Source organism: Mobula birostris, chromosome 7 (assembly GCF_030028105.1).
Source record: "Mobula birostris isolate sMobBir1 chromosome 7, sMobBir1.hap1, whole genome shotgun sequence".
Classification (NCBI taxonomy): domain Eukaryota; kingdom Metazoa; phylum Chordata; class Chondrichthyes; order Myliobatiformes; family Myliobatidae; genus Mobula; species Mobula birostris.
The window spans coordinates 6,766,658-6,784,517 of record NC_092376.1 but is presented as its reverse complement, the minus strand read 5'-3'; the positions used below and the strand labels follow the sequence as shown (position 1 = coordinate 6,784,517).

Genomic DNA, 17,860 nt, shown 5'->3' with positions numbered 1-17,860 from the left:
GTCAACCGCAAAAGAGCGGGAGGGGAGGAGAGAGAGAAGAGTGGAAGGGAGGGAATGTGTGTGTGAGAGAGAGGGAGAGTGGGGAAAGGGAGAGAGAGTGGGGAAAGGGAGGGAGAGAGAGTGGGGAAAGTGAGAGAGGGGGAGAGGGAAGGGAGAAAGGGGAGAGAGCGATAAAAGGAGGACGAGAGAAGGAAGAGAGTGGCGGAGAGGGAGAGTGCATAAGAGGGAGGAAGGAGGGAGAGAGACAGGGAGGGAGGGAGAAAGAGAGAGAGTGTGTGAGACAGGGAGGGAGAAAGAGAGAGAGTGTGTGAGAGACAGAGAGGAAGGGAGGGAGAAAGAAAGAGAGAGTGTGTGAGAGACAGGGAGGAAGGGAGGAGAGATTCGCTACAATGAAGCAGGAAATCCAATCCACGTTGAACGTCTTGTGAAAAGGCGAAGCCAGTTTAAGGGGAGTGGCGACGGTTCCTCTGACCAGGGAGGGGTGGGAGGAAGGCGCTGGGGCTGGAAGCGGACCTGTCGGCTGGGGGGACGCCTCCATTTACCCCGCCCGCGTTGGCCAGGCTGCCGGCGATTGTGACGCGGGGACTCGGGCTGAGACAGGTGAGTGAGCGGACAGGTTGCAGAGACAGGGCGGTGTGTTTTCACCAGCGCCTCGCCTGCTACAGGGAAGATCCCTCTAATACGGTCTGCAGCTTCCTATTTTTGTATTAGACTAGTAACTTCTAAGCCCGAAGCTTTTTAAATTTCTGACCGGGAGACTGGGAAACTTTGTGGAATTCCTAGTGGGAGACAGAAGCATTAAATACTTATGGGACAGAGAGATTTAACCTTAGATGTCATTACTTATGCACCATGGGATCTGGCGAAAATTGGGAGTTTTATATTAATTCGTATCGTTCTTTTTTTAAGGAAAGGGAATTATTTTGTGGGTTGTGTCCGTTTTTAAATTTTCTGAGAGATCTTTTCGGAAGTTGGATTTTTATACTACTACAATTTATTTATTTTTGAAGGATTATTTTATGGTTTGGGCCCCACCTTTCTTTTTAATTTCTGGGAAATTGTTAAAAAAAAAGTTGGGTTTTTAAGCTAATTCCGAATTTTTTATGGTGGTTTGGGGCATCGTTTCTTTCATTTCTGGGAGAGATCTTCCTGACGGAAGTCGGATTTTTATACAATTCAGATTTTATTTTAATTTTTAAGGGAATTACTTTGGGGTTTGAGATTCAGTTATTTTTAATTTCTGATAGATTTCTTTCTGAAGGAAATTGGATTTTTTATTCTAATTCAAAATTTTCATTTTTAAGGATATTATTTTGTAGTCTTAGCTCCAATTATTTTGGTATCTGTGAGATTCCTTTCTGAAGGATGTCAGATTATTATATTAATTCAGATTTTTAATTTTTAGGGGGGATTATTTTGCGATTTGAGTCCCAGTTTCTGTCAGGGAATGTAGAGAAGACTTGATATAAAGTAGAGCAGTGGCGATGATTCAGTGGTGAACAATAACTTTAATAATAGACCTCAAATAACAAGACACCTAGGGGCACATAACAACAGAGAACAGAAATTAAACACAACAAGGTCAACTTTAGACCTGGAGGGTGAAAGCTGGGAGCAACTGGCCAGCTGGTTCAATGAGTGAACGAGGACTGTGGATGAGAATGGGTTAAATAGGCTGCAGGTGAGTGAATGAGGACTGTGGATGAGAACTGAGGTTAAGTAGGCTGCAGGTGAGTGAACGAGGACTGTGGATGAGAACTGGGGTTAAGTAGGCTGCAGGTGAGTGAACGAGGACTGTGGATGAGAACTGGGGTTAAGTAGGCTGCAGGTGAGTGAACGAGCATTGTGGATGAGAACTGGCGTTAAATAGGCTGCAGGTGAGTGAACGAGGACTGTGGCTGTGAACTGGGTTTAAATAGGCTACAGGTGAGTGAACAAGGACTGTGGTTGAGAACTGGGGTTAAATAAACTGCAGGCAATGTGTTTGGAATGAGTGGCAGGTAAATCCTATTAGCTGAATGAAGACTGAGGGGTGTCAGTGGGATCAGCTCTGACAGTTTCTTTCGTTTCTGGAAGAGATCTTTAGAAGGAAGATACTTTTAGAAGAGGTGACATTTAAACCAGTAACAAAGAATCTCTCTCTTGCTCTTGTAGTTGTGTTTGGAGGTTCCCCTGAGTGACAATGGCCAGAGTGGACCTAAGTCACTTCTTGGACATTGTCTACGGCGGGGTGGACCCCAATATCACGGGCAACGGCGGGCCGGAGTGCACTGCTTTCCTCTCGGTTAGGCAGCGAGTGCTAGAATCAGTCATCATGGTGGCCGTGTCCTTGCTTCAGATCGTGGTGGCCTATGAGAAGATCGGAGACGGATTCCGGGAGCATTGGAACCTCAGTGGCTCATCGCAGGAACATCATGAGACACTGGGCAGGAACATTCTGCAGGCCGCCCTGTGTTTGACCTTTGGCTTAGAAATTGGGTTCAAGTGTGCGTCGAAAACCCTCATTTATTTACTAAACCCTTGCCACGTGGTCACAGCCCTCCAGGTGAGTTCAACTATTCCTCCTTCTTATCATGCCTAACTTTTAAGTGGATGAGATTGGACAAGGCATGGTTAGTAGGTGTGGGTGGCATGGTGGTGTAGTGGTTAGAGTAATGCTTTATGGTGCCAGTGACCGGGTTCAATTAACTCCGCTGTTTGTAAGGATCTCCGACATAGGTTTCCTCTGGGTGTTCTGACATTCCTAAAGAGGGGTGTCTATTTAGACAGAGATTGGGAGAAATCCTTTGAGCCAGAGAGTGGTGAATCTGTGGAGGAGATTTCATATATTTAAAGTGGAGACTGATAGGTTCCTGATTTGTTAGGGCATCAGAGGTTACTGGGGAGAAGGCAGGAGAATGGGGTTGAGAGGGATAATAAATGAAGGAATGGTGGAACATGCTCGATGGGCTGAATGGCCTAATTCTGCTCCTATGTCATATGGTGTTGGGGTTAGTAAGTTGTGGGTGTGCTGTGTTGTCACCGGAAGCATGGTGACACATGCAGGCTGCCCCTAGCACATCCTCGGACCGCGTTGGTTGTTGACGCAAATGGCACATTTCAAGCTAAATCAAGTCACTTTTTATTGTCATTTCGACCATAACTACTGGTACAGTACACAGTAAAAACGAGACAACGTTTTTCAGGACCTTGGTGCTACATGAAACAATACAAAAACTACACCGAACTATGTAAAACAACACAAAAACTACACTAGACTACAGACCTACCCAGGACTGCATCATCATCATCATCACTATCATCATCATCATCAGGTGCCATGCCCAGTTTGAGCTTTGACTGCCATGGCCCACATACTCCTGTTTCGGGTCAAGTGGATCAATTCATTGGTATTCATTTCCAGTTCTCTGGCTGCTGTCTTCATCATCATTTGTCTTTGTCTTCCTCTTGCTTTCTTCCCTTCAATCTTTCCCATAATTACCGTGCATTCTAACTCCTCTTTCCTAATCACATGTCCAATGAAATTACGTTGCCTTTTCATGATCTCATACATTATTTCTCTTTTTGTGTTTGCTCTGTTCATGACATTCTCGTTAGATATTCGTTTTGTCCATGATATTCTTTGCATCCTCCTCAAAAACCACATCTCTGCTGCTACAATTCGTTTCCTCATGTTACTAGATATTGTCCAACATTCTGAGCCATATAACATAACTGCATAAATGTAACATTTCAGTACTGTGAGGTGGGTTGGCATGCCTAGTTTAGTATTGGTCAGTATACTCTTCATTCTCGTAAAGGTGTCTTTTGCCATCCCTATTCTTCTTTTGATGTCCATATTGCACCTACCATCTGATGTCACCCAGCTTCCTAAGTAGCAAAAGTTCTGTACTTGTTTTATGTCTTCCCCGTTTATTCTCAGCCTGCAGATAGAATTCTCCTTCTTTTTGGATATCACCATGCATTTTGTCTTTTTGCAATTGATAGATAGACCCATTTTTGCACTTTCTTCAACAATTATATCAATTAGGCTTTGTAGTTCTTCCTCCGTACTTGCAATTAACACAGTGTCATCTGCATATCTGAAATTATTGATGTTTTCACCGCCAACTTTGATTCCCAAGGTGTCTCTTTATTTTTTGTAATATTGTTTCACTGTACACATTAAATAAATCAGGGGAGAAAACACACCCTTGTCTAACGCCTCCCTTGATTTTCATAAACTGACTCACTTCTCCATCTATTCTTACAGCGGCAGTTTGTTCCCAGTACAGATTTCTGATTAGGCGGAAGTCTTTTAAATCTAGATCTAAAGTTTTCTGTAAAATTTCAAATACCTTATTGTGCTTCACTTTATCAAATGCTTTTGTGTAGTCGATAAAACAAACGAACAAATCTTTTTGCACTTGAATAGCTCGTTCTGATAGTATCCTTAACATCAATATTGCATTTCTTGTACCTTTGTCTTTCACAGAGCCACATTGTTCTTTGCCTATTTCAGCTTGTATCTTACTTTTAGCTCTTGTCATCAAAATTCTTAGAAGTATCTTGGTGATATGACTCATTAAACTTATGGCCCTATATAATTCACATTCTATTGCTCCAGGTTTCTTAGGAAGAGTGATAAATACTGACTTTTTTCATCTCTTCTGGTATTATTCCAGGACTGCATAAAGTGCACAAAACAGTGCAGGCATTACAACAAATAATAAACAAGACAATAAGCACAGTAGAGGGCAGTAGGTTGGTGTCAGTCCAGGCTCTGGGTATTGAGGAGTCTGATGGCTTGGGGGAAGAAACTGTTACATAGTCTGGTCGTGAGAGCCCAAATGCTTCGGTGCCTTTTGCCAGATGGCAGGAGAGAGAAGAGTTTGTATGAGGGGTGCGTGAGGCCCTTCATAATGCTGTTTGCTTTACGGATGCAGCGTGTGGTGTAAATGTCTGTAATGGCGGGAAGAGAGACCCCAATGATCTTCTCAGCTGACCTCACTATCCGCTGCAGGGTCTTGCGATCCGAGATGGTGCAATTTCCGAACCAGGCAGTGATGCAGCTGCTCAGGATGCTCTTGATACAACCTCTGTAGAATGTGGTGAGGGTGGGGGGTGGGAGCTGGACTTTTCTCAGCCTTCGCAGAAAGTAGAGATGCTGTTGGGCTTTCTTCGCTATGGAGCTGGTGTTGAGGGACTAGGTGAGATTCTCCGCCAGGTGAACACCAAGAAATTTGGTGCTCTTAACGATCTCTACGGAGGAGTTGTCGATGTTCAGCGGAGAGTGGTCGCTCCGTGTCCTCTTGAAGTCAACAACCTTCTCTTTTGTTTACATTCAGAGAGATTTCACTATACAATACATATAACAGCTAATCTAATCAAATTATTCTAAAATAGGTGATATGATAGTTTGTGAAGAAAGATTTTGTTGAATTCCTTAAGGTTGTCATAGCTGGGAGTGGTAGTGAAAGTAAGCTTCCAACTACCTATTTGGTGCTCCCAATGGCAGTGTCTCAAACAGCCTCTGACAACCAAGGCCAGCTCCTGGCCTTCATGTGTGGCTTAGTGATTAAGCCCAGCAGAACTGTTTCTACTGACGGGAGAAGGGGCAAAGGCAGGTTACTGGTGCCTTAGAACCAGTCACCTCGGGCAGACGGGGCTCATCAGCTGTGGTTGGCAGCTCATCTAGGTGAAGGAAAACTCTGATCTCAAATCTCAGTTGCCTTGTGGCTATATCCACTCATGAGGAAGGCTTTGGGAGTAAATTCCGAGGAAAAGTCCAGAGCTGGAGTCCCTAAGGCAAGCCTACATTGTGTAAGAGGCTGACTGGCAGCTCCCGCAATGCTGCTGGTACCAAACCGTATCGATCTATGCTGTTCCTTTGGAGAGAGGGAGCCTACTGCACGGGCAACAGCTTGCTCTCCGTATTGTACTGCCCTGACTCATGTATCACGTAGGCAGCTAGGGCGCAACATCCATTAGTCGATCCCGACCAAGAGGGGGCCTCATGAAGAAGGTTTTAAGAAAAGTGAACGCAGCGGCTAATGCAACGCTGTTACCGTTGGAGTTCCGAGTTCAATTCTGGTGTCCAGTGCAAGGAGTCGGTAATTTCTTCCGGTTTACGCATGAGTTTCCTCTGGGTGTTCTGGTTTCCTCCTACAGTCCAAAGGTATTCTGGTTAGTAGGTCAACTGGCATTGTAAATTGTCCTGTGCTTTAGCTGGGGTTAAATTGCTGCTTTGCTGGGTTGTGCAGCTGGTTGGGCCTGTTCCATGCTTACTTCTAAATGAATACATGATGAAATTGCAGAGGGAATCTTGATCAGCTGGACAAAAAGTCACCAGAGCCTCAAACAAACTTCTATAGGTGCACTGTGGAGAGTTTCCTAACTGGTTGCATCATGGCCTGGTGGAGGGAGGAGAAGATGGCGGCGCGACACAGCGCGCGCGGCCTCTCCGGTAAATGATATCGTATTTGTAAGTAGGATGCCGTGCACAATCCTGATTTGATGGAGACGGACGTGAGAAGCATGGAGGAACATCCGGAGAAACTTCTGAAATGCCTGCTTCGCTGCCACTGCTACTGTGCGATCGAGAATCTCTGGAGGGGAAGGCCCCGAATCCTCGGCTTTGCCTGTTGCCGGGGCTGGGGTCGAAGCGCTCAGCAGAGATGGTGCTCGGTGCTTGGTGTCGGAGGGCTGGTCGGAGGCTCGAAGTTTTTGGACGGACTCAAGAGTCGGCTGTGTCGGGTGCTTCCAGGGTGCTGCATCGGCAAGTTTGCGGTGCTGGAGGTTCATGGCAGGAAGAGTTTTTCTTCCTTCTACCGTCTGCGTGAGATGACGGGACTTTCGAGAGACTTTGAGACTTTTTTTTACCGTGCCCATGGTCTGTTCTTTATCAAATTACGGTATTGCTTTGCACTGTTGTAAATATATGTTATAATTATGTGGTTTTTGTCAATTTTTTAGTCTTGGTGTGTCTTGTGTTTCTGTGATATCATACTGGAGGAACATTGTATCATTTCTTAATGCATGCATTACTAAATGTCAATAAATGAGGACTGTGTGTCCTCATAATCTAATCTAATCTAAAAACCAATGCCCTGATGAGCTAACCACTGTTCTGCCCTTGGCCAAATGCGGGCATATGGGAGGAGTTTTGATGGGAATCTTGGTCAGTATGGATCAGATGGGCCGAAGGGCCTGTTTCTACGCTCTGTGTATCACAGAGATTAGTGTTGGGAGCCTTGCTGCTCTAAATTAAATGTTTATTTTTATTCATTTATTTCAAAAATTTATTTAGAGATACAGCACAGAACAGGCCTTTCCAGATCCGATGCATCACAAATAGCACAAAAGATAAAGAACACTGTAATAAAATACACAATAAATATAAATACATGAGATAGCTTATATATGCACACACATACATACAGAGGTTGATTGTATGTCCATAAAGTGACGCTAGGCACAGGAGTGTCTACGTAAGGTGACTGACAGAAAATTATAAAGTAGTGGTGAAGATAGTGGCTGGAGGTGTTGATCAGCCTTACTGCTGGGGGGGTGAAGTACCTGTTTATGAGTCTGGTGGTCCTGGTGTGGGTGCTACGTAGCCTCCTCCCTGGTGGGAGTGGGACAAACGGCCCGTGAAGTGGGTGTGTGGGATCCTTCATGATGTTACTGGCTCTTTTCCAGCACCTTTCTGTATCTGTCCTTGACGGTGGTCAGGCTGGTGCTGGTAATGCAATGGGCAGTTTTGACTCCTCGTTGTGGGGTCTTCCTGGCCGCCACAGTGCAGTTTCCAAACTAGGCAGTGACGTAGCTGGATGTTCCAACTATCCATAAGTTATAACCCTGCAAAGAGAGAAACACATCTGCTTTTAGTTTTTTTTCCCTCCCGAGTAAAGTGACATGCAAACAGAAAGTTCTAAATAACAGGATAATTCTTTTAAAAATATTTTACTTGCACTTTAAACATTCAGTTTCAAATTCAACCTTTGATCTGATCAACCATTCAAGTTATCCCCCACCCCCTCTATCTATTACTTTGGTTACTGCACTGTAAACACTTTAAACCACTTTTTTCTAATGGCATTTGCATTGTAAGTGCTTATAGTCATTTGTGTATTTTGTGCACACTTTATTTCATGTCTGTACTTGTAACTTATTTTTATAGAATTCTTTAATCTGCATGAAGGTTGAATGTTGTTACTCTGTTGCATGTCACACCCTGACCAGCACACCACAGCTATTTCCTAATCCACGTAAATGTATCTGGTGAATAAAGCTGATCCTTGATCTTTGATGGCGAGGAGACTGGTTGACAATGACAGAACAGTATTATGAGCTGATATGGTGAGCAGAAAGGAGACAGATAGAATTGCAGACATTCCACCCTGCAAAAACTCATTTCAGGGAGGTAGCACCATCAATTTGTGGGAGACTCCCGGGAGAGGTGGGATGTCTGCAATACAGTAGCTCCTTAGCAGCTGGCCAGTCAGTTTAAATAACGTTAGCTATGCTAATGAACGAATGACACCTGTTAAATTCACCTCAACATGTCTTGTACAGTCTTAACCCACCATGGGCAATAGAAAAGTCACTGTTGCAAACAGTGCAGCGAGCAACACTGTCATTATTTTGACCCCTATTAGGCAGGGGTACACTTTAGTGTAGTCTGGGGTGACGTACGTTTTATATTTTTTTTGGAACACTCTGCCATGGCGCGCTTTCTCTCGCCCTCTCTTGTGGTCGCTCGCGCACTCTCGCTTGCTTTTGTCTCGCTCGCTCTCAAAAAAATTGATTTCCGTGATATTGTATATAATTTGCAGGCATCAGGGAGCCACTATTAATATGCGGGAGACTCCCAGAAGTTCCGGGAGAGGTGGGATGTCTGGAATTGAATCCCGAAAAATATGAGCTGACATATGCTGCAAAGCTCAGGTACATTGAATGAACTGAGGAGATTAGAAAGTACTCGGAACAAGGGGGTTCACGCTATTAGATCTCTAAAAGCAGTGCTACAAATAACTCCACCATGGACAGTCCCAAGCCTGGCTGTGAAAGGAGAAGGGTCGGGCATTGGGTTAGCCTGTAAAAATCCGGAGCCACGGAAATGCCAACAGAAGCTCCATAGATCTCAGCCCTAGGTGAGGAATGATCTTTGCCCAGAAGGGACATGCCGGGAGACGGAAGCCTAGGGCTGATTGACCTTTGGCCTGTGACAGAGGACTCAGGTGAGTTGCTGTCAGCAGCCTCTGCCCCAGCAGGGTTGAAGGACTTAAGAAGAAGAAAAACTAGTAGGGATAGATACACAAGAGATGCTGGAAATCCAGAGCAAAACACACAAAGTACTGGAGGAACTCAGCAGGACAGGCAGCAGTCAATGGTTTGGGCTGAGACCCTTCATCTGGACTGAAAAGGAAGGGGGCAGAAGCCAGAATAAGAAGGTGGGGAGAAGGAAAGGAGTACAAGCTGGGTGAATGAGACCCCTCATCCTGTTTACCTGCACTGTACACTACATGGACTTCGAATTCTATTTTATTAACTTATTTGTGGTCATATTTTGTTTTATGTGCTGTGTGTGATATGTGTTTTGTGGGTGCACTATGGTCCAGCGGAAAGTAGTTTCATTTGGTTGAATATATGTACAGTCAGATGACAATGAAGTTGAATTTGAAGATTGGAAAGAAACTTTTTGCACAGAATCAGGTTTATTATCACCGACATGTGATGTGCAATTCATTAACTTAGCAGCAGCAGTTCAATGCAATACATAATCTAGCAGAGAGAGAAACTAATACATAAAATAAAAATAATAATAAATAAACAAGTAAATCAATTACATATATTGAATAGATTTTAAAAAATGTGCAAAAACAGAAATACTGTATATTTTTTTAAAAAGTGAGGTAGTGTCCAAAGATTTAATATCCATTTAGGAATCGGATGGCAGAGGGGAAGAAGCTGTTCCTGAATCACTGAGTGTGTGCCTTCAGGCTTCTATATCTCCTACCTGATGGTAACGGTGAGAAAAGGGCCTGCCCTGGGTGTTGGAGGCCCTTAATAATGGACGCTGCCTTTCTGAGTCACCGCTCCCTGAAGGTGTCCTGGGTACTTTGTAGGCTAGTACCCAAGATGGAGCTGACTAGATTTACAACCTTCTGCAGCTTCTTTCGGTCCTGTGCAGTAGCCCCTCCATACCAGACAGTGATGCAGCCTGTCAGAATGCTCTCCATGGTACAACTATAGAAGTCTTTGAGTGTATTTATTGACATGCCAAATTTCTTCAAACTCCCAATAAAGTATAGCCGCTGTCTTGCCGCCTTTATAACTACATCGATATGTTGGGACCAGGTTAGATCCTCAGAGATCTTGACACCCAGGAACTTGAAACTGCTCACTCTTTAGTCTTCTGATCCCTCTATGAGGATTGGTATGTGTTCCTTCGTCTTACCCTTCCTGAAGTCCACAACCAACTCTTCCGTTTTACTGACGTTGAGTACCAGGTTGTTGCTGTGGCACCACTCCACTAGTTGGCATATCTCACTCCTGTACGCCCTCTCGTCACCACCTGAGATTCTACCAACAATGGTTGTATCATCAACAAATTTATAGATGGTATTTGAACTATGTCTAGCCACACAGTCATGTGTATACAGAGAGTAGAGCAGTGGGCTAAGCACACGCCCCTGAGGTGCACCAGTGTTGATCGTCAGCGAGGAGGATATGTTATCACCAATCTGCATAGGTTGTGGTCTTCCGGTTAGGAAGCCGAGGATCCAATTACAGAGGGAGGTACAGAGGCCCAGGTTCTGCAACTCCTCCATCATGATTGTGGGATTGATGGTATTAAATGCTGAGTTATAGTCGATGCACAGCATCCTGACGTGGGTGTTTGTGTTGTCTAGGTGCTCTAAAGCCGTGTGGAGAGCAATTGAGATTGCATCTGCCATTGACCTATTGTGACGATGGCCAAGTTGCAATGGGTCCAGGTCCTTGCTGAGGCAGGAGTTCAGTCTAGAGATAACCAACCTCTCAAAGCATTTCATCGCTGTCGATGTGCGTGCTACTGGGCCATAGTCATTAAGGCAGCTCACGTTATTCTTCTTCGGCACTGGTATAATTTTTGCCTTTTTTGAAGCAAGTGGGAGCTTCCGCCCGTAGCAGTGAGATGTTGAAAATGTCCTTGAATACTCCCGCTAGTTGGTTGGCACAGGTTTCCACTGGGACATTCTGCCTTGCGAGGGTTCACTCTCTAAAGACAGCCTAACATCGGCCTCTGAGATGGAGATCATAGGGTCATCAGATGCAGCAGGGATCTTCACAGCTGTAGTTGCATTCTCCCTTTCAAAGCGTGCTGTTTAATGATTTACTAATTGCTTTGCATATCACATCTTCATTCAAATTGGATATGCAATTTTAGGCAAGTTATGACAAAGTTGAAACTGCTGCTATGGGACTTTATCACACCAAGTCTGTGTTTTCGGCTTCAGTCCCAGAGACGGGACAAGTGAAATTGAAGACAATGCAATCATCAACACTAGTTCGTGCATTTAATCTTACGTTGGACTTAAAGATAATTTTGGCAGCTGAGGGTACTTTGCCCCAAGGAACTTTTGCAATGATGTCTTGGCCCTGTAATGATGTCCTTGAGGAGATTTTAAACCAGCTGCTGGTTAATATTTTACAATAATATTTAAAATTGAAAGCAAGTCATTATCAGCTTGCATCCAATGTTGTTATTTGAACATGTGATAGAGTAATTATTAACAATGGATCCCAAAGTTGTACAATGCATACAAATTGCACAGAACATTTTTAGTTTGATTTTCCATTGTGCCATAGGCCCTCTGCCCAACCATGTCCATGCCAATAGAGCACGACAATGCAGAAACAAGCCCTTCAGCCAATTATTAGTACATGCTAATTTTGCCTAGTCCCATCTACCTGCACCTGGACCATATTCCTCCATACCCCTCCCGTCCACGTACCTATACAAATTTCTCTTAAGCATTGAAATCCAGCTTGCATCCACCCTCTGAGTGAAGGAGTTTCCACCTCATGATCCCTTTTAACGTTTCACCTTTCATCCTTAACCCATGGCGTGTAGTTCTAGTCTCGCCCAACCTGAGTGGAAAAAGCCTACTTGCATTTGCCCCATCTATACCCCTCATAATTTCGTACGCCTCTATCAATCTCCCCTCATTCTCCTTCGCTGTAGGGAATGAAGTCCGAGCCTATTCAATGTTTCCCTATAACTCAGGTCCCCAAGTCCCAGCAACACCCTTGTAAATTTTGTCTGGACTCTTTCAATCTTATTAATATATTTCCTTTAGCTAGGTGGCTAGAACTGCACACAATGCTCCAGATTTGGCCTCACCAACATCTTTATACAACTTCAACATAACATCCAAATTCCTGCACTCAGTACTTTGGTTTAGATTAGATTAGATTATGAGGACATGCAGTCCTCTTTTATTGTCATTTAGTAATGCATGCATTAAGAAATGATACAATGTTCCTCCAGAATGATATCACAGAAACATAAGACAAACCAAGACTAAAAAGTACTGACAAAAACCACATAATTATAACACATAATTATAACATATAGTTACAACAGTGCAAAGCAATACTGTAATTTGATAAGAACAGACCATGGGCACAGTAAAAAAAAAAGTCTCAAAGTCTCTTGAAAGTCCCATCATCTCATGCAGACGGTAGAAGGGAGAAACTCTTCCTGCCATGAGCTTCCAGCGCCGCAAACTTGCTGATGCATCATACTGGAAGCATCCGACCACAGCCGACTCTTGAGTCCGTCCGAGAACTTTGAGCCTCCGACCAGCCCTCCAACACTGAACACCGAGCACCATCTCTGCCGAGCGCTTCGACCCCGGCCCCGGCAATAGGCAAAGCTGAGGATTCGGGGTCTTCCCCTCCGGAGATTCTCGATCGCACAGTAGCAACAGCAGCGAAGCTGGCATTTCAGAAGTTTCTCCAGATGTTCCTCCGTGCTTCTCATGTCTGTCTCCATCAAATCAGGATTGTGCACGGTACCTACTTACAAATACAATATCAATTCAGAGCGGCCGCGCGCGCTGCGTCGTGCAGCCATCTTCTCCTCCCCTCCCTATGGAAAGTACTTTATAAAGTCTAATGTGCTAAGAACACTCTTTATGACCCAAATCTACCTGTGAAGCCACTTTCAAGGAATTATGGACCTGTATTCCCAGATCCCTCTGCTTTTCTGTAAAAGGTATGTATGATACAAAGAGTCATAATTATAGAGAGAGCATGGAAACAGGCCCTTTTAGTTTGTACTGAACTATTATTCTGCCTAGTCGTATTGACCCACACCCAGACCATAGCCCTCCCTATCCCTCCCACACATGTACTATGCAAAAGTCTTAGGCATTCTAGATTTTTTATATAAATTATTTTATATATATTTTTTATCTTCTGCATTGGTGTGTCTGTAGCAAAGAGCAAATTTTAGATTTTCAAACATTCATTTCCCAAAAAATTAAACGCTACAGAGAAATTTTTGTATTTCATCAAAGTAACATATTAAGTAATAGACCACTTTTCAAATAAAAGCTTGATTACTTCGTAGGTATGTAGCCCAGTGCATGATCAAACAAAGATAACAAACTGGTGCTAATGATCAATGAAATAATGAGATGAATGAATTAAACTGATTGACTGAAACAGAAACGTTAACGGGTGTAGGAGGGATCAAACTAGGTGAAGGACAACCAGACTAAAAGGTGAGGCTGTGGCAGATGTGACAGTTTAACCTTCAAATCATCAATTCTTACACCATGGCAAGACTGAGCATAGCAACAAGACACAAGGTTGTCATCCTGTATCAGCAATGCCTCTCCCAAGCAGAAATTTTGCAGCAGACAGGAGCTTCGAGATGTGGTGTCCAAGGTCTTCTGAAGAAGCACAAAGAAACAAGACAAGGTTGGGGACCAGAAACGCCGTGGTCATCTATGGAAACTGAGTGTAGCAGATGAGAGACACATCAACTTTTTAGATGTCACATCTAAATCAGAAGAAGTCCAGCACTGCTATCAGCTCTGAACTCTCAGAAACCACTAGAAGCCAAGTACAGCCCTCTACAGTTTGGAGAAGTCTTCTCAGAAGCGGTCTTCATGGAAGAGCCATTCCTCCAAAGTGGAAGCAAAGCCAAGAGACTCAGTTACACACAAAGACACGATGACTGCGGTGGTCAGCAGTGGCAGCAGGGGCTCTGGAGTGAAGAGTCAACATTTGAAATTTTTTTCTCAAACAGGAAGCAGTTTGTCCACAGAAGAGCTGGAGAGCGCTACACGGATGAGTATCTGCAGCCAACATTGAAGCATGGTGGAGGTTCCCTACAGGTTTGGGGCTGCATATCTGCAAATGGAGTTAGTGATCTGGTCAAAGTTATGGAATCCTCAATGCTGAAAAGTACAAGCAGATTCTCATCCATTTCACAGTAACAACAGGAGGGCGTCTGATCAGCCACAGCTTCGTTCTGCAGCAGGACAGTGACCTCAAACACACAGCCAAGGTCATATAGAACTACCTTCAGTGTAAGGAAGAACAAGGAGTTCTGCATCAGATGGTATGGCCTCCACAGCCCTGATCCCAACATCATCAAGGCTGTCTGGGATTACTTGGAGAGACAGAAGCAAGTGAGACAGACAAAGTCTGTAGAAGAACTGTGGCAAGTTCTCCAAGATGCTTGGAACAACCTACCAACTGATCTTAAACACAAAAGTTTCTGGAAATCCAAAGCAACACACAAAATTCTGGAGGAACTCAGCAGGTCAGGCAGCTTCTATGGAGAGGAATAAGCAGTTGATGTTTCGGGCTAAGACCCTTCGTCAGGACTGTGTTCTCATGACCACTGCAGTCAAACCTGCAACTACCACATTTCCTGGCAGCTCGTCCCACACTTTCACCGTTCTCTAACTAGCATATAGAACATCGACCAGTACAGCACATGAACAGGCCCTTCGGCCCACAATGTCATGCTGAACCAATTAAATTAGTAATCAAATGGCCAACTGAACTAATCCCTTTTGCCTACACAATGTCCATATCCTTCCATTTTCCTCACATTCAGGTGCCTATCTGAACGTCTCTTAATAGTCCCAAATGTATCTGTGTCCACCACCACCCTAGGCAGCACGTTCCAGGCACCCATCACTTTATTTGTAAAAAAAAACTTACCCCTCATATCTTTAAAATTACCCCCTCTCACCTTAAATGCATGCTCTTTGGTATTAGACATTTCCACCATGGGGAAAAAATACTGTCTGTCTTCTCTATCTGTGCCTCTCATAATCTTATGAACCTTTCTCAGATCTCCCCTCAGACTCTGCCACTCCAGAGAAAACAATCACAGTTTGTTCAATCTCTCATTATAGCACATGTCCTCTGATCCAGGCAGCATCCTGGTAAACCTCTTCTGCATCCTCTCCAAAGCCTCAACGTCCTTCCTATAATGGGGAGACCAGAATTGTATTGAATAATGCTGGAGGAACTCAGCAAGTCAGGCAGCATCTTATTTGAGCTTCTTGTTCTGATTTGTCCCCCTTCCTTTCCACTCCAGTTGTAGGGTCTGCACCCAAATGTCAACTGCCCATTTCCCTCCTTAGATGCTGCCTGACCTGCTGAGTTCCTCCAGCATTTTGTGTATGTTGCCTTGGATTTCCAGTATTTTCAGATTTTCTCCTCTTTGTAACATCTGCAGAATCTCTTTGTTTATTTTCTGCATTGATATTGTTTTACCTTGTTCTACCCCTGGGAAAAGAACTGTTTGCTTCATCTTAAACCTCTGCTCTCAGGATTTCAGAGTCAGAATCAGATTTAATGCCACTGGCCACTGGAGCTCCTGTCCCTCCTTTCTGGTGGTAGCAATGAGAAGAGGGCATGAGCTGGGTGATGTCGTGATTTAGACCCCTCTGCTATGTGGAAAGGATTTCATGCTCTCCACTCTATATTTACCCCTCATAATTTTACTCACCTCAATAGGATTGTCCTTTCATTCTCTAACGCTCCAATTCTGCGTCTGCTTGAGCCCATCACCACCACTGGGGCATAGGCCTCCAACAGCCGCTTGCCAGAGTCCTCTGTCCTGGGCCAAGGTTTAATCTGCCCTGTGGCTTCCGTTTTCGTCATGACTTCATACGTCTTAGAACATAGAACATAGAACTGTACAGCACAGTACAGGCCCTTCGGCCCACAATATTGTGCCGACCCTTAAACCCTGCCTCCCATATAAGCCCCCACCTTAAATTCCTCCATGTACCTGTCTTGTAGTCTCTTAAATTTCACTAGTGTATCTGCCTCCACCACTGACTCAGGCAGTGCATTCCACGCACCAACCACTCTGAGTAAAAAACCTTCCTCTTATATCCCCCTTGAACTTCCCACTCCTTACCTTAAAGCCATGTCCTCTTGTATTGAGCAGTGGTGCCATGGGGAAGAGGCATTGGCTGTCCACTCTATCTATTCCTCTTATTATCTTGTACACCTCTATCATGTCTCCTCTCATCCTCCTTCTCTCCAAAGAGTAAAGCCCTAGCTCCCTTAATCTCTGATCATAATGCATACTTTCTAAACCAGGCAGCATCCTGGTAAATCTCCTCTGTACCCTTTCCAATGCTTCCACATCCTTCCTATAGTGAGGCGACCAGAACTGGACACAGTACTCCAAGTGTAGCCTAACCAGAGTTTTATAGAGCTGCATCATTAGGATTACAAATACCTGGGGATATGAATTGACAATAAACTGGACTGGTCAAAGAACACTGAAGCTGTCTACAAGAAGGGCCAGAGCCGTCTCTATTTCCTGAGGAGACTGAGGTCCTTTAACATCTGCCGGATGATGCTGAGGATGTTCTACGAGTCTGTGGTGGCCAGTGCAATCATGTTTGCTGTTGTGTGCTGGGGCAGCAAGCTGAGGGTAGCAGACACCAACAGAATCAACAAACTCATTCGTAAGGCCAGTGATGTTGTGGGGATGGAACTGGACTCTCTCACGGTGGTGTCTGAAAAGAGGATGCTGCCTAAGTTGCATGCCATCTTGGTCAATATCTCCCATCCACTACATAATGTACTGGGTGGGCACAGGAGTACATTCCGCCAGAGACTCATTCCACCGAGATGCAACACAGAGCGTCATAGGAAGTTATTCCTGCCTGTGGCCATCAAACTTTACAACTCCTCCCTTGGAGGGTCAGACACCCTGAGCCAATAGGCTGGTCCTGGACTTATTTCATAATTTACTGGCATAATTTAGATATTACTAATTAACTATGGTTCTATTACTATTTATTATTTATGGTGCAACTGTAACAAAAACCAATTTCCCCCGGGATCAATAAAGTATGACTATCATTACCCTGCGACTCTTAAACGCTATCCCTCGACTTATAAAAGCTAACACCCCTTAAGCTTTCTTATCTACCCTATCCACCTGTGAGGCAACTTTCAGGGATCTGTGGACATGTACCCCCAGATCCCTCTGCTCCTCCACACTACCAAGTATCCTGCCTCATCTAGGCAAAGAACCTTCCTCTCCCAGGGATGAGGGTTTTGGAGCTTCTGTTGGTGTTTGTGTCGCTCTGGGTTTTTACAGGATGGGGTTGCTGCCCCATGTACAACCTTTCCCTTCTCACAGCCGGGTTTGGAACCATCCATGGTGGAGTTTATACGCTCTGATGGTTTTATTTATTGACTGATTGAGGTACAACTTGCCATAGGGCCTTCTGGCACTTCAACCCCCCCCCAACCCCCCACTGCCCCGATTTAACCCTAGTTTAATCTCGGGACAGTTTACAATGACTAATTAATCTACCAACCAATATGTCTTTGG

The 17,860-nt window shown here is 44.4% G+C and overlaps 1 protein-coding gene across 4 annotated transcripts in view; it reads left to right on the top strand.

Moving 5' to 3' along the window:
• Window positions 1–294: 294 nt before the first annotated feature.
• The window catches only part of LOC140199987 (transmembrane protein 164-like), a 68,933-nt gene continuing 51,367 nt past the window's right edge, over window positions 295–17,860 (top strand). For 2 of the 4 annotated variants that reach the window (XM_072262558.1, XM_072262559.1), the window contains exons 1-2: window positions 297–600; window positions 2,155–2,545. In XM_072262558.1, coding sequence (XP_072118659.1) covers window positions 2,183–2,545 — 363 coding nt within the window. In that variant the 5' untranslated portion in view covers window positions 297–600; window positions 2,155–2,182. Of the gene's footprint in view, window positions 601–2,154; window positions 2,546–17,860 lie in introns of all 4 variants that reach the window. The other 2 variants (XM_072262556.1, XM_072262557.1) reach the window with 2 other exon arrangements.